Genomic DNA, 26,940 nt, shown 5'->3' on the forward strand with positions numbered 1-26,940 from the left:
AAGGCGCAGGACGTGCTCGTCCCACTGACACGGCTCTGCAGGCGCTTTTGGTGGTCTAACAGACCGCCGTTGGGGAACTCCTGCCCCAAAAACCTTCTGCAAGCCCCGTGGTCTGCTAGATGGGTCCTCCTGGGAGCACAAGCCAGTTCTGCTGCATTTCACAGGCTCTCCGCGGAAAGACATCAATAGCAATTTGCTGCTTTTCCAGCGGCCCCTTATCGACCTACTGTCGCAAGTCTTTAAGGAAGATGCCCGAGATAAGATCCATGGGACTGCTCGGCTGCTCTGCGTGGGGAGAGTCACGCACTACTCTGAGCTCCAGGCAATTGCTACAACTCCACTTTTCTTATTGTCGCAAGGCACGGGGTGGTGAAAACAGCCAAGACTGGGGAAAATGCAAAGTACAAATGAGGGTGTGGGGGGATGAGTAATTACGAAACACTCCACTAGCAAGGCCAGCTTCAGGATTTCTACAATCTGCTCCCATTAGACGTGTCGGCTCCTCGACCCGGGACATCAGAAGGTCAGCTGGGCTGATCTTGCACCCACCAACAAGCTGCGTCAGTGCCACCCTCTCTAAAGGGGTCCAAGTCCCTCTCTGGGCGTATCCTGGGAGCTAGGGAAGTCAGGCGAGACCTTCCCCTAGAGAAGAAACAAGCGAGCACCTGGAAACGGAAGCCCTTTAGATGTCCAAAAGCGTAAGTGGCATCTTCTCTGCTCAGCCATTTGATGCTAAGGTTGCCCAAACACAAAGTTTTGGGGAAAACCTTTCCCTTATGGAGCTGCCTGTGCTGATCTCTACATGAGATCAGCTCCAAAATGTTATTTGTTGGGCTCTGAAAAGCCAGCTGAGCTGGGAGAGGCAGGCTGTGTCTGGCTGTGTCCACTAGCAATGGTCCTTCTCTCTGCTCATCCCTCCCAGGAGATCTGGTGAAGTCTTCAAGGCCACTGAAGACGCACAAGGTGCCACCAGCCCACGCACCTCATAGAGGGGTCCCTCTTCCCAGTGCCCTGACTGGGGTGGCCTGGTCTCAGCCTGGGTGAGAACATGATAAGAGGAACTCGCGCTGCTCCATTAGGAAGAGGCCACCAGCATGGGTCACCGCTGGTCCCATAAACAGCTGCTCAGAGGAGGTGGCACAGGGGGAAAGGAGCTCTAGGCTGGAGCTACTCACGCCGGCACGGCTGTGTCCAAAGCTGTGTCCATAGGAGGCACGTTCCCTAATGTATTTTGGACAACTTGAAGGAGTTTGATTGGTGGCACCTACTCCTTTTACAGCGAGGTGGTGCTCTCAGCTGAGGAGGAGACTTCTGGTCTCCTATTACCCAACCAGGACTCCCTGGGAGGATGGTAAGAAGAGATTAGTTTGTTTATTGCATCGAGTAAACCAAAACGTTGGTTATCCTCCTTGTCAGGCTCCTGAGGAACTCAGAGATACTTAACAGCAAATTGAATTAAGGCCAGAGGAACAAAATCCTGTACCCAGTCGTGGGAAACTCCTCCTACTCCTTTCCACTGTAGACAAGGGAAACCATGAAACATGACTCTCTCTCCCCAGATCTGGAACAGCAGAAGGGATTCCTGCAAAGATGGAAACCATTAGGAGGCAATTACTGGAGACAATGATGAAGAAAATCTGGTCACTCATCAATCCAGACGCTGCAATCCAACAGTAGCCTGCTGGTTACACATCCCCTGGGCTGGAGGTGGACCTTCAGGACTCAAAGGTGGTTGAGACAGACGGATAGAGCCACCCAGTCTGCGCGCACAGGGCGACCGAGCCACCCAGATGGCCGGCTTCATCCTGCCCGGCCAAAGACATAATAACCCTGGGAGAGGAGGATGTGATCTCATCCCAAGGGTCCCGGGGAAACACAAAACGTGGAAAGAAACGGCAGCGAGACCATCGCACTTGATTGCGACGGGCTCCACCCTGGCTCGCCCGGACGCTCTCTGCTTTCCTGGCTCCGTGGAGAGAGAGAGAGTGCATGGCGGCAGACGCAAACAGTAGTGTTTACATCCCATTGAAAAAGGTTTTTGGGAACTAACAATGCCTGGTACGGAGGGCGAAGGAGAAAAACAAAACCACGCGAGGAGGAGGGACCATCCTGTGAGATGGTATCTAGCTTCATTTCTTTATCTGCCCTAATTGCTTCCTCTGCCTTCTCCGTGGGTCTCAGAGAAACAAGGGTGGCATTTCCCCTCCCCTATTTAAAATACGCCATTACGGTTTTAATGCTGGGACGAAACGAGGCCCGTAGCTTTCCAAGAATCTATGTTCCTGCCCGTCAAATACTCAACGGAGTAGCTGGGCCCAAAGACATCGTGCTGCCCACCTTGTTTTGGTCTGTCCTCATCCACTCCCACGTAACACCTCATCTCCTTCACCTTAACTCTGCCCTTTGCCCGAAAACGATGCTGATCAAAGGGAATTTTTGTTTTGCCCATACGAGCAGCGTTCACAGCAGGGGTTTTGCCAGCTCAGCTACGAGGGTCTGCGTGCACGGGCAGCTTTTTGCACGGCTATTTATTTATTTATTGCACGGCAGGCACGGAGGCACTGGGACATCCATGCCGGGAGCTTGGTCCTACAGCCAGACATGCGCCCGTCCCTCCTCTTTGCAGACCCCTGCTCCCGCGCGCTACCTCCTGCCACCGCTCCGAAGGGCCGCATCACCCCACGCATCAGTGTACCCTGCTTGCTCCAAATCCCAGACTTTTCTCTCCGCTCTTCCTCCTCTTCGGGATTCCCACGACGTTTCCCCACTTGTTTGCTCTCCTCATTTCTCCTTCCTCCCCCCGTGTCTCTGACTCCCAGTCTCCTCTTTCTCCCTCCTTCCCCGCCATTCCCTTCCCTCCCATGCCTGCATCCCTCATCCCACCTCCGTCCTTTCCTCCTACAAACCGCTTGCCAGTTTGTCCCAGTCCCGCCAGACCGGAGACCAAACCACCGCTTTTTGCGGAACCGGATAGAGAGGACCAGAAGGGGACTTTTAGGAGGGGAATAAGTCCCCTTCTTCATAGAGGACTTATTTTCTCTGCTCAGATCCGGCCTGGTGGAGCGACCTGGGTGGGAGGGTGGTGTGGGGTCAGAGTCTTTTGGTCCCTTCGGTGCCTTGGTGCCTCTGCTCATTCAATAAAGGGAAAATCCCAACTCATTCTCTGACTGGGAGCACGATCTTAAAAATCCTAGCATCTCATTACACTGTCAAAGACCCTTTTTTTGGCTCAAAAAGGCCGATGCTTTTTTTAAAAGCGAGAGCGATTTAAAAAAAAAAAACAAAAAAAACCAACCCAAACCCCAACCAAAAAACAACACCCGACACGTTAAAAGATACAATTTTCTTTTCCAAACAGCACCACCCTCCTCGCTCATCCGACTGCAGCCGGGAAGGTTTTCCTCTCTCTCTTCCTCTGAAGGAGACAGTGAAAAGGCAGTGCCCTCTTGAAGTTCAGACGTTAATTACCGCGTTGGAATATTTTGCTAAATTACACAGCATGGCCCCAGGAGATAACAGGCACTAAGAGAAGGGAGGGGAGTGGATGCCCGTCTACACGCTGCACCGCAGACTCAGACGTGGGGGAAAGGCAATTAGACGGGGTGTATTTATCCTCCCTGCACCCCCCCCCCCCACCCCCCCCCCCCACCCCCCGGAGGCTTTCAGTTAGCAGCGCCGAGCAAGGCAGGGAAGCGGTGGGAGCGTGCCAAGATTTTAAACGATGCCGAAATGGGACCGTCTCTGCCAACCAGACTGGAGGTAGGAGACGAGCCCTGCAGAGGAGCAACTCTCCTGCCCGCTGCCAGCCTGCCGGCTCTGCTCGCCCCCCCCCGCCTCTGTGGGGCTGATTCACCGCTCCTGGGCGCTGCCCTCGGTCCCCCCCGGGTTGGCAATAAGACCATAAAAGCATCTGTCTCGGGTCAGGTCAATGCCCACATCTCCCTTACAAGTGGTGACGCTCAGGGTGATACCCCTGGAGTAACCCACCCAGCCCCAATAACTCCCCCCCCCGCCCCCAATTCCCCTCCGTGAATTGGTCCTGCAGCCACAGCCTCCCGCACGAAGGAGTTTTGCAGTTTAATTAGCGTCTCTGTGACGAGCTGCTTCCCGGGGTTTGCTCCGAACCTGCCCCCAACAGCCCCGTCCCACGCACCCGTGGGGGCTGAGAGTGGGACGGTGCCGCAGCAAGGCTGCTCCCTCCCACCCCTGGAATCCAATCCCCTTGTATCCAAGGTAGGATATCATGGGTGGACAACCAGATGGGTAAAAAAACTGGTTGGGTGGTTGGGCTCGGTGTTGTAGCTATTGGGTTACAACCCAACTCCACCTGGAGGCCAGTGATGAGGAGAACCGAGGCGTCTATCCCGGGACCTGCCCTGTTTAGCATCCTCATCCGTGACCTGGAGGAGTTGAGGAGCACGCTCTTGTGAAGTTTGGAGATGACACCATGTTGGAGGGAGCACTCAATGTGCTCAAGGAGCTACCATCCAGAGGGATCTCAGCAGGCTGGAGGAAGGAGTCAAGAGGAACCTTCAACATTCAACAAGAAACAAGCCCCGCGCAGGAGAAGAGCACAGGGGCGCGGGTAAGGGGTGGGAGAGGGTTATTATGGGGGGTGAGAGGGGGCAGAGCCCACCCTGTGGGACCGCAGGCGGCAAGGTGCCTTGAGGGGACCACAGCGACATCGCCACCTGGCATCCTCTCGAGCTTTAGGTCCCGCAAGCCAGTTTTTCCACCTCCTCGCACTGCTGCCGTAGGCAACTGCTCAGGTTACCTGGCTGTAAAGCCAGGTCTGACTGCGGAATGGCGTCATGAAAATAAACAAATGCATCCCAAGCAGCACCCGACACCAACCAACCACCTCGGCTGGAAGTGGCTCCTCCTGGCAGAGGGATGGCAGGAAGGTGGCAGCTCCCAGGCGCCCAGAGCCACCTTCTGGGTTGGCGTCCCAGCGACATCTGCTGAGGGCGAGATTGAGACACAAGAGGAGCCAAACCTCCCGACACCGCTCATCTCTGTCCCAGCGTCTGCAGAGCACGACTGTGGCTCCAAGCTGGCTGTGATCCTTCCTTCCCTGAAGACCTCAGCCACCACCAAGAGCTGGGCCAGGTCCCTCAGGACCCAGTCCTAATAATACTTCTTCTTCCCAGCAGCACCAGGGGATGAAGCAGGGGGGGCAGCGAGCTGGACTGGTACATGTCAACCCCGTTGACGCACACGCAGCCTTGGGCAGCACAGAGCTGGATGAAGAACAGCCAGCTCCAACCACGCTTAGGAAAGAGCTAGGAAAGGCAAAAGTGGTGATAATCAGTGAACAATAGATGGCAAATAATATTATTTATTATTTCTATGTCTTCACTAGCCACGGGGCGCTTGTTGTACCAGGCACAGAGCTCTGGAATGCTCCTGCCCCGCTGATGGACCAACCGACATTTGCTGGTCCCAACCCATTTTCCACATTTTGCTGACTCTGCTGAAGGCCACAGAAAAGAAGAAACACGGCCAGGCTGCAAGAACTAAAGTCCTTCGGTTGTTCTCCCGCTTTTAGTTGGTTTTGGGGGGCGTGCAGTGCAACGTGAAGTAGCGTTGGAGTGGGGCTGAACGCGGTCCTCGGTGTTTGGGCAGGGGGCAGAGGTTTCGGGGCAGCAAGGATGTCAGCACGTTCACTCCCCACCATCCCGGAGGGGCAGAAGGAGACGTACGGGGACAAATTTGCCGCGGTTTTGCAAAATAAAGCGAGGGCAGAGTTGAGAGCACATGGACTGCGGGGCTGGGAGAAGACAGCGGGACATCCGTCTTGCTTAGAGCGTCGAGCACGGGAGCCAGGACAACTTCCTAAAACTGCTAAAAGTGTTTTCACTGAGACAGATAAAAGATTCGCAGGGGAACGTGGTCCTGCTAGATGCCACCACTGGTCCTACGTGAGGCCAGCCAGGGCTGGAAGCAGGCAAGGGCCGAGCCCGTGGTGCCCTGCCTGCAGCAAAACCATCCCCAGGGAAGGCCTTTTCCCAGGAACAATGCCCTCTTCCAGCTCGCCCTCAATTCCCCAAAGCTCCAAGGGAAGAATAGGAGGAAAGCTCTTTCTTTTATTTCTATTTAGCTTCTCTGCTTTGTTATTCTTTTCCCAAGCTCCCCAGATTTGACGGCTGCAATTAGTCCTCTGGTTCTCATCTGCAAAGGGGCTCTCCTCTGCTCACCACACAAATCCTTCCTTGACCCCAACCGTCGTCAATGCCGCTCTTCGGGCTGGGCTTGGGCATCCCATTTCCCTTCTCCAACTTAAACGACGCAATGTTCCAAGCAGAAAAACCACGTTTTGATCTAAAGCACCACCCAAACTCACCGTGCTCCATCAAACCACTTCAACGAGAGCTGGACCCACCTTTTACTTCTTTTGGAAAACCATCTCCTTGCCTAAAATCCCAACATTGACCCCACCAGACCTTGTTGTGAAGGCACTCTCCGCCTGCACAAATCTCACCCCAAACCCTCAGAATGGTTCTGCAATTTAAACTTTTTGATCCTTTGGGGCCCCCGCTCCCCGGAGAGGCAGTCACCACGTCAAGACACGGCGGCAGACGCTTCCTTCTCCCCCCATCCTGTTTTCCAGCAGGTAGCTCAGGCAACGGGAGCAGAGGAGGATGCGGCAGAGCCCCCCGGGGATGAGGGCCTTGGTGCGGACCACGTTTGTGCCAAGGGGCACAGCCACTCCTTTGGTTCCCGAAATGCTGCCTGGGCGAGACGGCAGCTCCGACCCAACTTTCCTTTGCTGCGATTAAACACCCGTTCCCGTGGCTGACATCGAAACGCAGTGGTCTGCCTGCTTCCCCGAGGACGGTGATGAACGCCGCTTCGATTAACCAGCAAACCCCGGCATTTATCACTCCAGCCTCGCCTGAAATGAACTTCTCTTTTGATTTCTTTCTTTCTTTTTTCCGCCCCCCGCCCCCCAGCCCACAAAACCAACCCATCCACACCGCTCGATAAATAACACCGGCGGTGCCACCCGACGCCCCAGCTCCTCCTCGCCGGGCCACCCAGCACTGAGGTCCTCGCTGCCGTCCTCGCTTCCTCCCGCCCAGCCCCGCTCTGCAATTAATGATGGTGTTAATAAGCTTTTACTGGGCCGGGGGGGAGGAAAGGAGCTGGAGAGACGAAGCTTTGCAGGGGGAAGGGAAGAGACGTTCCCACCTCAGTCATCGGGCAACTTTCCCCTTCCTCCTGCTCACTCCCTCACTGACCTTTGGCCGAGTTTGGCAAAGCTATAAAGGAAAAGGGAAAAAGGAAAGAAAAAAAAAAAAAAAAAAGAGAGAGAGAAACTAAAAAGCAAGAGGAGCTGAAAGGACAGGCAGAGGGAAGAGATGTTATCTCACCTCTGGTAACGATTTATCGCCAAAGGATGGGTGGATGGAGGCAGAGGGAGCTAAGCCGGCTTCTGGGTAGAATGGAGGGGGCTTTGCTGGGGGATGCCCAAGGCGGGGGGAGTTAGGGGTGTGGGGCTGAGATTGTACATGGGGACGTATGTGCTGACCAGCACGAAGGGGGAAAAAAAACCCCATGCTGAGCCCTACTACGCCTTGTGAACCTGTCCCGAGGCGAGCGGAGGTCCCAAACCTCGCAGACCATGGTGACACCCCCTCCTGCCCTAGGAAACCAGCCCGTGCGCTTCATGAAGCTCATCAAGGGATGAGCGCTCTGCACAATCGGGGAGCTTCCACCACCTCACGGAACAGCCGGCGGGGCCAGCCTGTGCGAATGTCCCTGTCCTCTCCTGGGTGCAACTGGAAGAGCTCACCACCACCTCCTCGGCTGCATCTACAGCCTGGCTTTGGCCCCGGCAACCATCTCAGAGCCTGGCGCCTCTCACTGCTGGTCCTGGTGGTCCTGGTCTCCCGGCTTGGGCCTATGCGGCAGGATTAGGCACCCATGGCAAAAAAACGGTGCCAAGATGAAAACCCAGCCCAGAGCCATGGAAAAGGAACGGCATGGGTCAAGGTCACAACCCGGCAGAGCGAGCAGCCACAGACCAACCATTTCGGGGCAGAAGAGCGGGAAGACTCAGGCTCACCCATGCCAGCTAAGCTAAGAGTCTTCTTCTCCGGCAAACGGCACCATGGGGACAGAGCTGTCCCGCTAAGGAACGGAGAGATGTATTTTTAAGGAGCAAATTTATGCACGACGTCTTGATCTAATTAGTAAAGGCTTTTTATGGAGCTGCCCTGCAGCAAAATATGTCCCCGATACGTGAAATTCATGTCCTTCCGCACACCTCTAGGTTGCCACCGTGTCCCCGCATACCGGCGAGGCGACAAGAGTGACGGCAGGGCGACGGCACGGCGAGGGCAGACAGGAGTGGGCAGGGAAAGGTCCTGGCAGAATCGGGACTGGGTTGTGTCACGACTGTGATGGGAAGCGGAGGGGAACGGGGACTCTGCTAGACGCCAAGATCTTCCCCATAAGGTGACACATGCCGCTGTGGGCAGAGATTTTGGGGAAGTTAGGCTATTCTTAGCATCCCTCTCCCACCTCCCCCTCGGGATATGCGCGCCTCATGGCGACGCTCGGAGTCTTTCTCACCGCTACAGTCACCGCCCGTGAACCCTACCCACAAATATCGCTGCGAAGAGAAAATGTTTACGACGCGTTCGCATTCAGAGAAAAACCTCCCATGCGCGTCAAGACAAAAAAGTCATCGCCGCCGGTTTCTTCATCCTTCCCTCGCCCAAGGTCTAGCGGAGAACTTCTTTTGCGGCGCGTTATTTACGGCCCGACCAAAGCGCTGCTGACAATTTGAGATTCACGGCTCCAACCCTGGGCAAGGCAGCAGATTTTTTTCGGAGAAAGTCTCCTACGGACGGCGGCGGGAGCATAAAACCCACCTTTAAAATAGGATGGGGGAGAGCCCTCTCCCGCTCTACTGAACATTTAACACTCGAGTTGCCTTTTCTGTTTGTCCTCACTGAGGTTTCTGCCACCAACCCGAACCGTGGGGAGCTCAGGCTCTGAAAGGAGCTCATCAGGAGCTCAGGTTCTGGAATGTCCCCAATGCTGCTGGTCGGGCTGGGTTTCTGCTGCACTAGGTGGGGAGTTAGGACATACGGGACCTCACCTCCCTCCCTCTTTCCTCCCCTCAGTCTGTCTCATCTACTCAGGTGGCTTCACCCGCTTTTAAGAAGCTTTTTGGCCACTTCGGTGGGGATTTTCACAACGTTGGGATTTGCAAATTCCAACGTTGGGTTCGCAATCCCGACCGCTGGGCTCTGCAAACCCTTGGAGAAAGGGGTCCTGCTTGGAGCACGTGCTTTTGAGTAGCAGAAACACAATATCCGGGAAAATCCAAGCATCCCTGCAGACGTAGGTGCTTTTGGGGTGAGAAGTGTTGATGCTGGCAAAGCGAACCTTTAGGAATCATAAAGCCAACATCTCCGGATCGTGGGCACCTCAGCACTGCAACGCAACGGCTTGGCCCGCGGGTGGAGAAGGACAAACTCTGAAGGCGTTTACCTCCCTGAGGCAGGTATAAATGGGGCAGACAAGGACTCGAAAGGGCTCTCCGGTGCTGCTCCTCATGGTGCCGAAGACCTCGCAGAGAAAGGTGATGAACCCCAGCCAGCGCTCCACGTCCCGCTGCTGCAACTCCTCCCGCATGGTGAAATCCTTCTGCAAGAGGGACAGAGACAACAGGCCTGCATCAGCAAAACCGCATCGCCATGGGAGAGGCAACGGCTGTCTAGAGAGAGAATTAGGAGGAAATTGAAACTCAGGGTGGGGGGAGGAAGACAGACAGACTGACTCTTTAGTAACAGCGGGGAGATTACTCAACGCACGCGGAGTGGCTGGAATTTCAACACAGCAAAGCCACCAGAAAGCAGGTACTGCAGAAATATCACCAACCCCTGCAATAACTGTCACGGCTTGCGCTGGAGACGGCGTCCCCCGCGCCCTGCCCTCTCCCTCGCACGGACGCGGGGACTCTTTTTCCGTCGGCACAGCCAAGATCAAATGAAAGAGGCAATCAAGAGGTTAAATGAAACGCAGGGGAAACACAATGGATGCTGGTGGCCAGGCTGGACTTGGTGCTCCAGGTGGACCTGCCCAGCCCGTTCATTCCAGTATCTTCAGCAGACCTGGCTGGGGGCATCCTAATGGCCTGGCTGCTCCCTGGGGTCTCATGAAATTACAGCGGAGACAGGCTCCCTGCCCGACCAGGAGAAGATCAGGCCAGCCCGGGCTTGCCATTAAAAGGTCACCCTGCTCTTGAGCTGATGGTTGCCATGACCAAGGATTATCCGAATGACGTGATTTATGGAGCAAACTCAAGAGGAAGCGTGCGGGCAGCCAGCTGCCTCCCCACCTAGGGAGACAAAAAGGGGTTCGCCCGAAGGCAGGATACGAAAAGGGATGCGTGTGTTGGGAATGCGCGGCAAAGAGCAAGGGGCAACACCGAAAAGCGAACAAAAACCTTTCTAGAGGACGGCACAAGAGGGTGCATCGCACTCAGAGCCAAGAGGGTTTCCCTGGGCTCACAGCGATGCCGCAGAGCCCATCGCAGGATGTCCCACGCGACTTGGCTTGTCTGTCTCCATAGTGACCTTCCCTCGGTATTAAAAATTAGCAGACGCTACGTAGGGGCAAATGAAAGAACGGGACAAGTTGGTTCTCAACACCGGGCGTCCCCAGTGCGGCTCGCACGACATTGGAAATCCAGCGACGAAATAAATTCTTCTATCTTTTTCATCGCGGTTTTATTCCCACCGCCCGAGATGAAAGGGCTTCCGCTGCCGCGAATGCGCCGATCGGCCGCCGCGCTGGGCAAAGCCGGGGAGATATAAAAGCCATCACACCAAAGTTCGCCCTCACGGCCCGGATAACACACGGGAGATTTTTCTTTTGAAACAAAGGTAAAAGTCAAGCAGCTGCTAAAGAAAGCCAGGCAAAAGCGCGACGATAATTTTTCATGACACAACCGTACGCGTAGAAGATGCAAGACAGGAGCTATTTATATGTCTCATTACAAAAGGGGAAAAAAAAAAAAATAAAAAAAATAACCTATTTGCATATGCAGGAAAAAGCCTTGTAAAATAACCGAGGCACTTATTAGCCAAAGAGCGATGAGTAATTCCTCTCTACACCCATTTCTATAAGGCAATTGCCCAACTGCGTCTGCGACTCCGAAGGCAACCTGTAGCCAAGTCCCGTCGGGTCTTTGCAGACTCTCTGGGGGAGTTTGCGGGGTTTGCCCTTTCATTCTCCAGCCAGTCCCAAGGCGGTGGTGGAGGAGAGAAGTTATTTGCCAGCTCAGGTTATCACCCCAGAGTTACCAAATTGGTCGTTCTGGAGTTTTCACTTGAATTTTAATTAAAAAAAAAAAAAAAAAGGTCAAAGAGAAATGACCTCCCGACTATTGAGAAATTAAAAAACCAAGCGAGAGCGTCCCGTGTCCCTCGTCTGGACTGATGGAGACCTCCAGCTTCACCCACCCACAGAGGTCACCCACTGGCCACCTCCACCCTGGGACAAAAACCACCCTTTGAACCCTTCCTTGATGCTCCGAGACCTCTCCATCCCCTAGCACTGAGCTGTCTCCTGCATCTCATGCAGCATCCCACCCGAGCCATCCTGCCCCTCCCAGGCTGGATAACCCCCAGAAGCTCCCTTGTCCTGCCTGGGAAGGTCCACACTGATGCGCTCAGGGAACCAGGTCATATTTCAGGATCCCTGGGGCACGCTGGGAAATTCCTAGCAGCTCGAGATAACCGCATGGGCTCTGCGGTCCCGGATTATTGGGAAAGAGTAAAAACCACCGCAGGAAACTCTCCTCCTTCCCGTTCCTGTTTCAAACATATCGCCCGCTCCGCAGCCTTGCAAGAGAGAAAAATGACTCTTCAACATTTTCTCTAAAAAAAAAAAAAAAATATTTTCTGTAAAAAAAAACATCAAACCAACCATCCCAATAAAAACTTTCCATAAAACAACCACCAAACCAAACTCAACAGGCCTGGGATGGGAGCCGGACAAGGAAGGATGCCACCACCCAGCACCCTCTTTTTTTCATCCTACGGCACCCGGTGGGTGATGCCACCCAGCAGAGACATCAATGAAGACTCTGCCCTCAACTTTGCAGCTGAAGAAGACCCTTCAGAAGCAAAAGAAAAGGGACTGGGGTCCTCTCCCAACCTCCCCCCCCAGGTCACAAAAAAGCTCGTGCAGACTTTGATGGACCCCCACGAAGGATGGGAGCAGGGGATGGAAGGTGGGATGGGTGCAGAGGTCACCGTGAACATTTTCACCCAGAGCGTGATACCACAGTGGGAATAGTTTTGCTCCATTTCCAGCCTCGGGTTGGGCCAAATTTCGCAAAAGGGGTTTGTTTGCAGGTACTCTGCAAAAGCGGGGAGTGACATTGATTCCTTTGACAAAGTAGGAAAAGCACCTCACCAGAGGTAGGCATTACATTTTTTGGACCATGCCTGCCTACAGGCAAGAGTTGGGCTTGTCAGGAGCTGAACCTCCACGGTAGCCGGACGTGCTCTCCTGAAGCATCCTGAGATACCCATCTGCTTTGGCCCCGCAGGGTGGTGCTACACCAGTGTCATGGCAGGCACAAGGAAGGTAGCCCAAGGAGCTTTGTCCTTAACATTTGGCCTTCGGACAGTAGGTTTGACCACAACCATGGCACGCACAGACGGGCAAGCCAACAGGAACGCCAACCGTGCAGAGGCGTCCCACCTCCCTTGGGATTCCCGCGTTTGAGGAGACCGCTGCTGTCATCTCGGTAATTTGGTCAACAGAGTTACGGGTGTGATTCACCCGGCTGCACGTCGGCCATGCTCCCAGCAGGACCTGCAACCATCATGCCAGGCATGGAGAACTCAGTTGCTTCCCCAAAGGGTGCGCGACCAAAATGGATGAGCCAGACCAACAGAGTGAGAGAGGTGAAGAGCTGGCTGGTAGCGAAGAGCGGCTCAGCAGAGAAGAGAACTCATGTCCCACGCACCTGAGGGACATTTGATGGAGCCGTGCCCTGACCCGCAGACCTCCACACCACTGATGAGAAGCCTTGAGGAGGTTGAAGAACGCTGAAACCAGACGGCCGGGTCACTGCCCTGCCCAGTGAACTTTATTTGCTCTGGAAATGCCTCACGGAGTTATATAAAAATAACCTGTGGATTGGCTTGCCCCATGCTTAGGTGGTGATGTCAGGGCAGTAAGCAAATTATCTTTCATCAGTTTGGCTGTATTTTTAAACACAAATTGTATTACTAATTCGGGGGTGCCCTGGCCTGTAGATAATCTGGGCACCTTTACTGGATGACCTTCCTTCAGTGCCCATAGTTTAAAATAAAATGTATTTATACCAGGTAGGAGGGTTGACCTCTCTTCTCTGCCTGGTTTGGGAGAAGAGTTCATTGGAAAACCATGTGGCAAGTGGAGGGATGCCGAGGGGACCTCTAAAGAGGTCTCTTACAGGACAAGTTTGGGGCATAAACCTGTAGGGCAACCACGTTCATCGTGTTGGGCCTCACCACACGTGATGGGTACGTCAGGGGTGGCCTGTGTTCATGCGTGACAGAGATGGGCCACGGCTCAGCCCACCTTCTGACTTCCCCCGTTGGACCCTTTCTAAGCTTGGCTGAAGCTCCTGCCAGCAATGGAAATGGAAAACACCTTTATCTTGGGGCTCTTCGCTCTTGCACCCAAATGAAAGCCCACTCCTCGTGTCAGTGTAGAAGCAGCTCATGCAACGCTACCCCTTCTTGGCCCAAACATGAGACCTCTTCAAGACCATGACCAAGCTAGAAGAGCCAAAAGGACTGGCCGCTCCATGGGAGAGGAGGAAAATCCATCCTCTACCATTTTTGGTGGGCAGCAGAGTCAAGCGGGACGAGAAGTAGCATTTTGCCATCGGATCTAAGCCCTCGCTCCAGCCCAGACAGCTGCAGCCGAAAATTCATCCCTTGGGAGTTCGCCACGCTTTTTTTTTTAAGATGAGTCCCAAATAACTTTTCCCCGGATCCGGGCCCACCGGCTCATGGGCTGACTCTGTCAGCAGCAAGTTAGAGGGCAAAAGTTTAGCGCGGGATGAAAAGGAGGGTTAATTTAAGCATCGCCACCTTCTGACCGGGGGGCACGGGGTGGGGAAAGACACAATTTGGGCTTGTTGCTCTGTAAACGCAGGGCTCTTCCTCCGGCAGCTCTGCCGTCCCCCCGCTCTGCTGTTTATTCAGTCAGCGTCAAGGAGGCAGGAAATACTGAGTCAGAAATGCCGCGCACAGAGAAATATATAACGCTTAGATATCGGTGCTAGGCGCTCTATAAAACGCCGAGAGAGGCTGCGCTAAATACTTCATCTCACTGGCAACGCGCGACGAAAGGCTGGAGCCTTAAATGGCTCTTTGGAAAGGGCCTGAGACAAATAAAACGGGTGGGAGGAGGGTGGCGGTGGGTAGCGGCTGGGGCAGCATCCGTCCCTTGTCGCTCTCCTGGAGGAGCGCACCCTCCTCCCCAAACCCTCCTACAAAAGGGCTCCGATAAATGACGTTTTGCACGCTTAACGCATTGCTGCGTTATTCCCTGTTTATAATTTAAATAATACTTGCGTTTAGGTCCCGGCTTGGAGAAGGCTCTGGAGCACAGCTTTGCTTTCTGGGGAGTATAACCCAGGGAGATGAGTAGTTTAGAGCACCGGCATTCAGAAGAAGCTCAGGAGGTGGTGGAGAAACCAGGGAGTGATCAAACACCTCCGCCCATGGATGTTTGGGGTCTCACTGAGCACCTTGAAGCAGAGCTACCACCCACAGCTTCATCGGGAACATCTCACTTCACATGGACACCACTACACAAGTCCCTTTGCTGTACTAAACCACTGGAGATGGCGGGCCACGAGGTGGGACTATCAGCTCTTCCATGGGTTCTTCTCACCCACAGCGACGCTCCCAGCCTCTCTGCCTGCACCGCGCTGACACTCTCCGAGGACTGAACCCTACTGAGATGCCACCACACCATCCCTGCCCATGCTACTGCCAGCACAGGGACAATAAGACAAAGCAGAGTAAGACAACGATAGAAAACCTGCTTTGTGTCAACAGCTTCCACGTAGGACTGGGAAACAGCAGCTCAGGAGACTGAGATTTATTTCCAGTCCTGTGTGGGCTTCCATCACCTCTGCACCCTCATGGGTGCACCTCTGCAACCCTCATGCGTTCCCAGCTGGCAAACGGGAACGATTTACTCATCTTCCTCTGCAAAGTGCTTTGGGGCGTCTGACTGAGACATGCAAATCACGGCAATTATTATTCCCCCAACAAAGGAGCTATTGACGTTTAAAGCAGATAAAGCTTTTAAATTACAGATGACACCCTCTGCCCAGCCTCACAAAGGTCCCGGCTTCACCCAGCCATGAGGCATTTCACTCCCACAGACTTTCATCGCGCCGGTTCCTCCAAGCTGGAGCTGCACCAGATGAAGGTGCACCGGCTTCTTCTCGGGGTCACTTTGGGATGCGCAGCAAATCCTACCGGTGGCCTTCAGCGTGGACCTGGTTTCACGATGGCCACAGCTCTGTGGAGGTTTCTAATCACAGAGGTCTCCAAAATGCATGGCAAGGTGAAGGTCCAGGTTACCAGGACTGTGACCACCCTCCTGTAGGCACCCTACCACCCATCAGTCGACCACCAGGTGATATATGACTTGCATTAAATGCCACTAATTCTACAAGAACAACTCACCAAAGATCCTGCAGCCACCGGACAGACACGAATCGTGCTTATTCCTCTCAAAAGGATTTGGGCAGGAAGGGGAAAGTAAGGTCAGAAAACTCCTGGTTTTTCTGAAGGAGATGCTAAGCAAACTCCCAGGAGAAGGAACATCCATGAATTTTAAATTCCTCAGGTTTGGGTAACTGAGGATGCTGATAACCAGAGCCAACAGGAGCTGTGGGTACTTCCCGTGTCTCCAAACGCCCCGAGGTGACCAAGCGGGTGGTCATTTGAACCTCCTGCCCCCCGGTCTCACCGTGACCTCTCCGTCTGGCTGCAAATCTGGGATCAAGAGCAATTACCCACCCAACGTGGGCGTCTCATGGCTCGAGCCAGTGATGTCTCTGAGGTCCTCGGAGGCTGCAGAGGCTCAAGCAGTTAATTATTGATTTAGTTGAGGTTTAAAGCAGCCAGGTGGGAACGTAATGATGGATGTGCAAACAGAAAAGCGATGCTCTTCACCTAGCAGTTGCTAGAGATCTTGGAACACTGTCTCAGTGGAAGCTCTGAGATGACCAGGAGGGTGAAGTAGCATGGTCTGCAAACACCATTCCGTCCTGGTGTAAAAATCTTCTTTAATGACCCTCTGAGTGCAGAGAAAGCAGAGTAAGGAGAAGAGGAAAGGAAATCCCTTGGTCTCCTGTTATCTCCTTCTCCTTTTCTCTCGCGGAGGGGAAACGTCAGAAATGAGACGTGGCCACATCCTGGGAAGACACCGTGTCCCACAGGTCAGCAGAGCTTACGGCTCTCATTTCCACCAGAACACATTCGCATCTCCACCGAGTTACCAAGGCTTATGCCGTGTTATCGCAGGACTATATCCAAGCAGGACAACGCACGGAGCAGAAATTCTCTGGAAAAGAGTGTGGGATGCTCTGGGAGCTCTGGTTGCTCCGCCAGAGGATGTCTGCCAGCACCTCCTCCAGCAGCACCCAGGTGACAGAGCTGTCTTCCTCCTTACTTAATTTTTATTGCCACCCTTCCTATCTAGCACCGTCCTGGATTCCCAAACACGGGCCAGGGCGTCAGCTCAGCTGGATAACAGCAGTTTATCACCACTTTAAAGCCCCCGTTATCCCATGAACCCGGACACAATCGCGCAGCCGAATGCCATCGCCTGCCCCCAGCTACATCTTACAGCGAGCAGAGGGACACGGACCCACAGCAGGACACACGGACACCGGGAAACAATGAGCCTTTGGAGAGCCAGAAGCCAACCTCTCAGTCCCGTGGAGAGGGACTGGCAGGGAGACAAGGGACCGTGAAGAAATACAAATTAATTTTCTCGCTGGGTTGTCGTCAGAGCAACTGGGACCCAGTTCGACCCAGTTTGACCCAACTCCGCAGACACCCCATGGCTGTAATGCCCGGAGGAGGCAGCTCCCGCTCGGCAGGCTGGCTCCTCCGGTGTGTTGCAGAAGATCCTCGTTATATTCGTTTACGTCCCGGTGGGTGCTGCGGGAACCCTGTGGCAGCGACGCGTCCTTTGCCTTTGCGAGCGTGCGTGGGAAAACCTCGGGTTACCTTTGGACGCTGGGAAACACCGTGTGAGTCCTTTCCTGGGCAGCCATGCCTGAGACGGGGACAAAGCATCCATGTCCCCAAGAGCATCCCGTCCCCGGGCCAGCGATCCCCCCCTGCTCCGTGGAGGCGGTGGGAAGGGAGGGGATCAAACCCAGCGGATGCCTGCCCATCCCAGCATCCGCAGCGGCTCTGGCACCCCCACTGCATGGAAAAATATATGAATATAAATGTCCTAGCCCACAGGCCACGTTCCCTGAAGCATGAGCTCAGTGTAAAACCACGCTGCTTTGAAGAAATCCTCCAAAAATGCGTAGAGGGGCTGTTTTATACAGGTGGGAATGGTTTGATGGACAGTTTCGAAGCCCTTCCCCGCATCAAGACAAGGTCCGAGCCCCAACGCCATCCCCAGCATCTGCTCAGAGGCCACTTTTGTGCCTGAAACAATGCCCATCCCACGGCCAAGGCCAACTTGGGGCGATGACCAAGACCTCCATGGAGGCTGACGGATAGATCCTGCTTGCAAATGCCGCAGGCGGAGATGCCCAGCCTTGCACCCTGGAGGACGCGGCAGGGACCAGCTGGCTTTTGCCAGCGGGCTCTGCTTTTTTATTTTAAGCCCCGCACATGCCACGCGTCCTCTTTATAAAGGCGGAGGTGCCGAGGGGTCTGTGGAGACGGGCCAAGTTTGCAAACAGGGATGTAAGAGGAGGAAAAGCGGCCGTGGAGGCGGGTGCTGCTTCATCCAGGCGCCGTGGCTGGAGAAATTCCGCTTGCATTTGAACCGAAGCTGCACCAGCCTGACCACGGATGAATGAGAGCAGGCAGGGGAAAAAAAAAAAAGCAGGCAGCTAATCCCGTTTGCCGTCGGGAGCTTTTCTGCACGGGTGCTCCTCGGGCTCGGCCCTAGGAGGGATTTTCCTGGGTGCCTGGGAGCTGGCAGCAGGATGCTTTTCCTGCGGGATGCTAAGCCCTTTCTAGAAGCGAGTCCGTGCTTGGTGGTTCTTCAGCATGGGGCGGGACCATCGCTCCGCTGAGCTGGCTGCGGCGTGCAAGACACCGAAGCTTGGCCTCTGCTTCTCTGCGGCCAGGACCTATGGATGAATGAAGAGCTGGTGGCCTCCTCCATCCCCAAAACCTGCCCCTGAAGTGGAAGGTCCTGAGCTGGGTGGCACAGGGAAGCGGACGACCTTTGGATGGACCTAAAGGCACACAGATGGCTACAAACAGGTCCAAAAGGCCCAGGGCATTATAGAATCGAATGGTTTGGGGTGGAAGGGACCTTTCAAGGCCATCTAGTCCAACCCCCCTGCCATAAGCGGGGACATCTTCAACTAGATCAGGTTGCTCAGAGCCTCATCAAGCCTGGCCTTGAATGTCTCCAGGGATGGGGCCTCCACCACCTCTCTGGGCAACCTGGGCCAGTGTCTCGCCACCCTCATCATAAAGAATTTCTTCCTTATATCCAGTCTGAATCTTCCCTCTTTTAGTTTAAAGCCACCACCCCTTGTCTTGTCCCAACCGGCCCTACTAAAATGTCTGTCCCCATCTTTCTTCTAAGCCCCCTTTAAGGACTGGAAGGGGCTCGAAGGTCTCCCCGGAGCCTTCTCTTCTCCAGGCTGAACAACCTCAACTCTTCCAGCCTGTCCTCAAAGGAGAGGTGTTCCATCTCCCTGATAATTTTTGTAGCTTCCTCTGGACCCGCTCCAACAGGTCCACGTCTTTCCTGAACAGAGAACTCCAGGGCTCCATTATGGCCAGAGATCTTGGCTTTCTCCTTGAAAAGAAAGCAAAGAAAAAGAAAGACGGACGCGCGAAAACGCGGCGGGTGGGAGAGCGCGGGGGGTCCCGCGGGCAACGGGCCAGATTCCTTGTGGGATGGGTTTTCCCTTCATCTGCCCGGCGACTGAACCGCAGGGGCGAGGAGGCAATCGGAAGGGTTAACAGACTCGCAGCCAGAGATATTCGTGGCACCCAGAGTTCGTGTAAAGTTTCATACCGGGACCCTTTTCTAAATTCTTTCGGTCATGGGAGAAAACATTGCAACTGTTTAGTCTGCAGGGAGGTGGTGGCTCTGGCCCAGCACTCGACGTCGCTGAGCAAACATGCTGGAAAGCAAAGGGCCTGACAACCCTCTTATCTCCTCCGCCTGCTTTTCACCCCCACTCTCCCCCCCACCCCCGCCCCTGCCCCGCCATGGCCAAGCATCCGATGGGCATCGGGTACCGGAGCTCCCTGCTGGAAACGCAGCTCTGGGCTCCCCGGGATGAAGGACAAGCCATCGCTGAAAGACGGGACTTGGAGGTGAAGTACCAGCCTGCTAAAAAATGCTCTTTAAACAAAAGAGCTCAGAAAATCTTTCTCAGGGGCTAATATTTACAAATGCTATGAAGCCAGGGAGCTTCTGCTATAGCAAATGTTCTATTTGGCTATTTATTTTTTTTTTTAAAACGGACGTAAAAGACGCATTGATCTGTTCTGCTCATCCCCTGAAGCATGGAGGTATGGAGCACGCCCTACACACCCCGCAATGCCTCCGAAGCTGCCCGTCCACCCTGGAAAAGCTGAAATTACAGAAAAGAGCTGCAGAAAACAACATTAACCTGCAAAACCCCTCGATCCCTCCAAACTTTCTATCTCTAAAGGGATGCTCATGGTTTCCACGGCCTATTTTGCAGCCCGTTGGCGGAGCGGCTGACTGCGAGCATCACCGTGTAAGACCGCCGGACGGCATGGGCCGGAATATTAAAGAGACGCAAGAAAACACACCTTACTCTTATTAACGAAGCCGAAATGGAAAGGTTTTGTTTTTCCAGCCTGACACCATATCCTTCGCCGGCGCACGTTTTGCTCTCACTATCTTCGCTTTCGGTTCCTGCTGCTTCTGGACTGGAGGCGATACCGCTGGGTTTCGGTTCCCAGCATCGCTAGAGATGCTTCTCCTAGCCCCTCTTTATTAAAAAAAATAATACGTAGAGCCATAGTAATAAGAAAAAAAAATAAAGAAAGAAAAGTGGAGGAATTTATCACTGGGAGGGGAAAAGGAAGCGTTGGTTTCGGATGCTCGGCAAAGGCGGGAGAGCATGGGGGGGACCCCATGGGTGGCAGCACCGTTGAGGAGACCAGAGGACGTGTCACGATGGGGTGGCATCATCCGGCCACGCATCGTTTGGTCCTTGTCCTCAGGACTCGGATACTGTGTTTCGCACCGGGATCAGCCTGACAAGGACCCGAAACAATTCTCACGCGTCTCATTCCTCGCCCCCCCCCCCCCCCGCCACCCCGCGTATCCTCTGGCTCCTTCGCTCCTGGGACTCGTCCCACCAAAGCCACTTTCACACCATGGTTTTGCATTTGCTTGTTTCGATGGCAGGAGCAGGAAAAGATGCGGCGGTGCCCAATGATACTCCACGGCAGCATTGATCCTCCAAATCCTGATTTTGACGGGTGGGTACACACCAAAATATCCAGCAGCGAAAAAACTAAGCCTAATCCCGGCTGGGGGGGATGCTGAGGGTGCCCACGCTGCGACACCCACGCTGCAGATCCCACGGGACTGTCCTTTCAGGGTGCCACCCGTGGCAGGCCAACTCTAAAGACCGGCCAAAATCTGCTCGGGGCAGGTTGGGCTTGAGCGTGTCAATCAAGGCCACACGGTCGGAAACCGAATTTGGTACAAATTCTCGCGGCTCAGCTAGAAATCCTTAAAAAATCAGAGATTTCCTGCTGGTGAGCACAACAGCAGCCCCCGTATCCCGTGTGCCCGCGGCCGAGCGATGCCAGGGATGGGCAAAGCACAAGCTTATCCTATTTTCCTCCATTCCCAGGAAAGAGAAAGAGGTGCTGCCCTCCCCAACGTCCTTCTAGCCAAACCCCAGCTGACGCTGGCACCTGCGTCTGCTCTGGCCTTGGCTCGGGAGGTGACGTCCCTGGCGCCGCAGCGCTCCTCTGCCAGTAGGATGCTTCATCCCTGAGCAAAGGGACCGGGGGACACAGGGGTTTGCAGGATGGGTCCCAGGCAGGGCGATGCATCGCAGCGTCCCCATGAGCTTCCAAAAATCCTGTTCCCCGGCGAAGGGAACCGGCTAAGGGCAGGGCTGGGGATGGCAGGGTGGCCGTGGGCACCGGCAGCAGGGATCTTCCAACCCCCGCAGCATCCCGAAATCCCCACCTCGGGACGGCGGCAAGCAGCTTGAGACGGATTTATGCCGGAGCAGGCAGGAGCAGATGGTCCGGCAGGAGGGGGCCGTAGGCCGGCTGAGTCCCTGGGCTGGCAGGAACGTGTTCCTGCATCCTGGGGTTGGATTTGAGCCTTTCAGGAGAAAACGGAGAGCCAGAGCTGATGCCTGTCCGGCCAGTTCGGAGAGGATCTCAGCACTGAAGCGCCCCCCCTGCCTCCAGCTCGGCGGGTGGAGGGGGGGGTCCTCTGGCATTTCCTCCCCTCTCAGTCAATGGATAAATGGATTTTGAGGCTTTTTTTTTTTTTTTTTTTTGCTACCTCTCCTACCAAAGCCCCAGGGGGACCCTGCGTGGCCCCCGAGCATCCTCACCCACCAAGCAACGGTTGGATCCGGCCCAGAGCTGCAGGCAGGCTGCAGGCAGGCCGCAGGCAGGCTGCACAGTCTGCAGTCTCCACCTAGAGCCCGGCGGAGCCTCTGCCTGCGCGTTGCCTCCCCGCTGCAGCTCACGCAACGGGTGTGCACGGGTCCCACCACCCAAACCCCCCCCCCCCCCCGCCAGGTCTGAACTCGCTTGTGCTTTTAGCAGGCAGCAGAAACAGGCAGCAGCTCAGCCAGGGATGCTCCGGTCATTCCTCACCACCAGCTTGTGGGACCAAGAGGAACCTCCGCTGAGTCCCACCACCACTGGAAGATGCCCGGATAGGGCGTCCACCGGCCAGCGGAGATGATGGCACACCAAGCGCCATCCCTGAGGTCACGCCGCGCGCTGGACCAGGGGCTGGTCCCCACCATAGGAGCCTCCGGGGTGAAAAAGAGCCAGGAGAAACCACGCGCAACTTATTTACAGAGTAAAGGCGACGGCTATTTTTTTCACGACGCATCTGAGCATTGCAATATAAAATCTTACTGGCACATTGAATTCAAGTCAAATATGCCATTCTTTAAAACTCTGAAGGCTTTTTTTTTTTTTTTTTTCAATTTATTCCTGCTTCCCATCAATCTCAACTCCGTGATGCTCCTCTACTGAAAACTAAACACCTCCTCTGCGCAGAGCTGTGAGCGCGGCTGCCTCGGGGGTGGTCCCGGCTACCTGCAGGACAGCGGGGACAAGCCCTTGGCATCCCCTGTGATGCCCACTGCTACGTCGATGGCCCTGTGGCCACTTCCAGCTGCACCTCAGCTCCTCGAGGGGCTGCGAGCCCCGAAAGCCACCCCCGGGCTCGGCTGAGGAATGACGTGCGGTGTAACCCCACAGCTGATTTAATTTGGGGTCCGGCTCAGCTCCTCCCAGCTCAGAGGGCTCCTTGTGCTTACGGGGCACCAGCTCCTGACCCTATCCCCTCCTTCCTATCGGTGGGAAACTTTTTGCCTTTTCTTTTTCCATTAAAACCCCCAGATCTTGGGTTAAACCTCTTTTGGCGCTCCATTAAACCCCCCCCTCCCCCCCTTCATCTCACCACCGGCCTCCGAGGAGGCGATGCCCGGCTCTCCCTCGCCACGTTGCCGCATCATGGAAAAGCAGCGAAGGAGCCGGACGGTTCTTACAACTACGGCTCCGCTTGGGAAAAACGGCGAGTTTAAAGCACGGAGGTCGCTGTTTAATCTGGGGCTCTCCAATAACTCACAGAACCGCGTGGGACCTGTCTGCCAGCGGCTCCCGTAACCCCGACGGCGAAGCCCAGCGAGCGTTATTACTACGGGCTGGCGGCGATGGCTTGGCCAAACTCGCGGGTTAACGAAGGGGCCAGCTCTAATTGATGCCTGGTTCTGCCCTTCACCTGCCCGGCGCGGGGCAGGGTGCCAGCCCGCTCCCCTGGCTCCCTCTCCTGCCCGCTGCCGACGCTTGCGCCGGGTTCTGTTCGGCCCCGGATGACTACGCCAAAGCGTCAAAAAAAAAAAAAAAAAGGTAACGTAATAGGAAAAATGGAGAATTATTAAACGGAATAAATAAGAAAACAGAAAACTAAAATCGCGACACCAATAAAAAAATAAATAATAATAAGAATAAAAATGAAATAATGAATATTCTGTTACGGAATTACAAGGCGTCTTCCTAGGGACAACTGCGGGCAAACGAGAAGGAACCCGTCTCCGTCCCACTCCTTCTTTTCTCCGCGCTTGAGAGCAGGAGGATGCAGGCAGCTGGGGATACTCCTCGGAGCCAACCCGCTCCAAGCCCACATATACACACCATATATATGCGTGTGTGTATGGATTTAGAATTGCCTTTGAATTCCCTGGGTGTACGGAAAATAAATCCCATCCGCAAAGCTGCATTTCGCAGGCAGCTTTCACCGGCGAGTCCCACGACGGTTTAGAAAACGAGGACACTGCTGTCAACACGGAGTACGGTGTCCAGCGCTGGAGTCCTCAGCACAAGAAGGACACGGAGCTGTTGGAGCGGGGCCAGAGGAGGCCCCGGAGATGCTGGGAGGGCTGGAGCCCCTCTGCTGGGAGGACAGGCTGAGAGAGCTGGGGGGGTTCAGCCTGGAGAAGAGAAGGCTCCGGGGAGACCTTCCAGCCCCTTCCAGTCCCTCAAGGGGCTCCAGGAAAGCTGGGGAGGGACTCTGGATCAGGGAGGGGAGCCATGGGACGAGGGGGAACGGTTTTAAACTGGAAGAGGGGAGATTTGGATTAGATCTGAGGAAGAAATTTTTCCCTCTGAGGGTGGTGAGCCCCTGGCCCAGGTTGCCCAGAGAAGCTGCGGCTGCCCCATCCCTGGAGGTGTTCAAGGCCAGGCTGGATGGGGCTTGGAGCAACCTGGGCTGGTGGGAGGTGTCCCTGCCCAAGGCAGGGGGGTTGGAACTGGATGTGTCTTTAATGTCCCTTCCAACCCAAACCATTCTATGATTCTATGAACATCAGCGCAGAAATGTAACAAGAAAGGGTTCCAAGCTCTGCAAACCCCCAAATGAAGATGTTTACACAAGGGCAGCACCATTTTGCTATTTCTCCGCCTGTGCTGGGCTCCTGTGGGGCTGGCAGAGCCCATGGACACCTCAACTCTGAGGTTCACCATGGAGATGTCCCTCATCCCCCACGCTAAGGAGGCTTTCCCCATTGAATCACCACCTCACCTTGGGAAGAGCTCATCAGACTCTTCTGGAAGAGAAACCAAAGGCAGCAACATTGGGCTCGTGCACAGACCAGAGAGATGGATGCAGCGCTCCTCCATGGAGCTGAGCGCGCAAACCCTCATCGCTGCAGCACTCGATACACATATATTTCTGGCCTTGGGGTTTGCTCCAGGGACCTCGGGACCTTTTTTTCCCCCTCCTTAAACGCTACCTATCTTTCAGTGAAGCAACCTCTCTCATGTCTCTTGGGAATGTCTTTTCCAAAACAAGCGGTACCACTGTGTTTTCTGTGCATGAATGGACCATCTGCAATTAACTTCAATTAAAAATAGACACGGTAAGAGGGACGATGGGTTTTGCAGTCAATGCTGGATATGGCGTAGAGGTCCGATGCTCTCCAGCCATGCTCAGCTCCTCCTGCCCTCCACCTCTGTCAAACCGCAAACCGTTCCTCACCGAAGACCCAGACCTTAATCATGTTAAGGAGGGGAAAAAATCTGTCTTTCAGCCTTCACCATGTGTTATCTTCCATGTCTAAATTCCCGCAGAATCCACTCTCATTACCACCCTCAGCGTCTTGATCCTCAGAACTCCTACGATGCAGAAACATGGTAAGCACTTCTCTTTGCATCCTGACTTACCGAGGGGAATCAATCAATTGTCCAGTACCTAATGCCACAACATCTACATCCCAGGAAGGGATTCAACCTAAATTTTCCTCTTCCATCCTCTGCCTGGGCTGACAACGACAGAGTTTTGGCCACCTTCCTGGTTGAGCCCCTCCAGAAGCGGTCGCGCCAACCATCTCAAACCCATCCGAGTCCACCAAAAGCCAAGCGCGGCCCCTGCCAAAAAACCCTGGGATTTGACTCCAAGATTCTACAACCAGAGCAAAGAACAGCACCGAACCAAGGAAGGGCCGTTCCCGGGGCATCAAGAGATTAAACGAAGATGATGCAGAAACGCTGCGTGGGTACGCGATAGGGTATGCGATAGGGTATGCCATGGGGCATGCGATAGGGTGTGCGATAGGGTATGCAACAGAGTATGCATTAGGATGTGCGCTAGGGTATGGATTAGGGTGTGCAATAGGATATAGAACAGAATATGCATTAGGGTGTGCAACAGGGTATGCATTAGGGTATGCAATAGGGTATACCATAAGGTACACATTAGGGTATGAATTAGGGTGTGCCATAGGGTGTGAGATAGGAAACACAATAGGGTATGCATTAGGGTATGCAGTAGGGTGTGCATTAGGGTATACCAGAGCGTACGTAATAGGAGATGCAATAGGGTATGGATTAGGGTATGAGATAGGGTATACCATACGGTACGCATCAGGGTATGCAGTAGGGAATGCAATAGGGTATGCATTAGGAAATGCAACAGGGTACGCGTTAGGGTATGCAAGAGGGTACGTGTTAGGGTATGCAATAGGGTATACCATAGGGTATGCAATAAGGAATGCAATAGGATATGCATTAGGGCATGCAACACGGTATGCAATACCATAGGGTACACATTAGGGTATGCATTAGGGTATCCCATAGGGTATGCAAGAGGGAATGCAATAGGGTACGCATTAGGGTGTGCGTTAGGGTATACATTAAAGTATGCAATAGGGTACGCGATAGAGTATGCATTAGGGTGTGCCATAGGGTCTGCAACCGGGTACGCGACAGGGTATGCATTAGCGTATGCAATTTGGTATAGCTCAGGGTATGCATTAGGGTATGCCATAGAGTATCCAACGGGATATCCAAGAGGGTATCCAATAGGGTATCCAATAGGGTATGCACTGGCGCATGCCGTAGGGTATCCGATAGGGTATGCATTAAGGTATGCCATAGGGTATCCAACAGGGTATCCAATAGGGTATCTAATAGGGTATGCACTAGCGCATGCCGTAGGGTATCCAACAGGGTATCCAACAGGGTACGCATTAAGGTATGCCATAGGGTATCCAACAGGGTATGCATTAAGGTATGCCACAGGGTATCCAACAGGGTACCCAACAGGGTATCCAATAGGGTATGCACTGGCGCATGCCGTAGGGTATCCAACAGGGTATGCATTAAGGTATGCCGTAGGGTATCCAACAGGGTATCCAATAGGGTGCGCACTAGGGCACGCCGTAGGGTATGTCGTAGGGTATCCAACAGGGCATGCAACAGAAATGGCCCTTCTCCACCGGCACCAAGGCGTTTCCAACCACAGGGACGCAGCAGGCGCTGGCTGGGCGCCCGCCGGCGCGCCCCCTGCGGCGGCGGGCTCTGTGTGGAGATGTGCATTTCGTGGTGGCGTGGCTTTTTTTTTTTTTTTTTTTTTTATTAAAAGAAGGTATCAGCCTTCTGTTTGATGTGCTGTTGGCCGCCGTTGCTAAGGGGAGCAGTGTACAAT

General features: G+C 54.3%; 1 protein-coding gene across 5 annotated transcripts in view; it reads right to left on the reverse strand.

Moving 5' to 3' along the window:
- LOC128902051 (CBP80/20-dependent translation initiation factor-like) overlaps positions 1 to 26,940 on the reverse strand; it is a 157,347-nt gene that overhangs the window by 13,039 nt on the left and 117,368 nt on the right. For all 5 annotated transcript variants that reach the window (XM_054184380.1, XM_054184381.1, XM_054184379.1 and 2 more), the window contains one exon: positions 9,505 to 9,660. In XM_054184380.1, coding sequence (XP_054040355.1) covers positions 9,505 to 9,660 — 156 coding nt within the window. The remainder of the gene's footprint in view (positions 1 to 9,504; positions 9,661 to 26,940) is intronic.

Source organism: Rissa tridactyla, chromosome W (genome assembly GCF_028500815.1).
Source record: "Rissa tridactyla isolate bRisTri1 chromosome W, bRisTri1.patW.cur.20221130, whole genome shotgun sequence".
Classification (NCBI taxonomy): domain Eukaryota; kingdom Metazoa; phylum Chordata; class Aves; order Charadriiformes; family Laridae; genus Rissa; species Rissa tridactyla.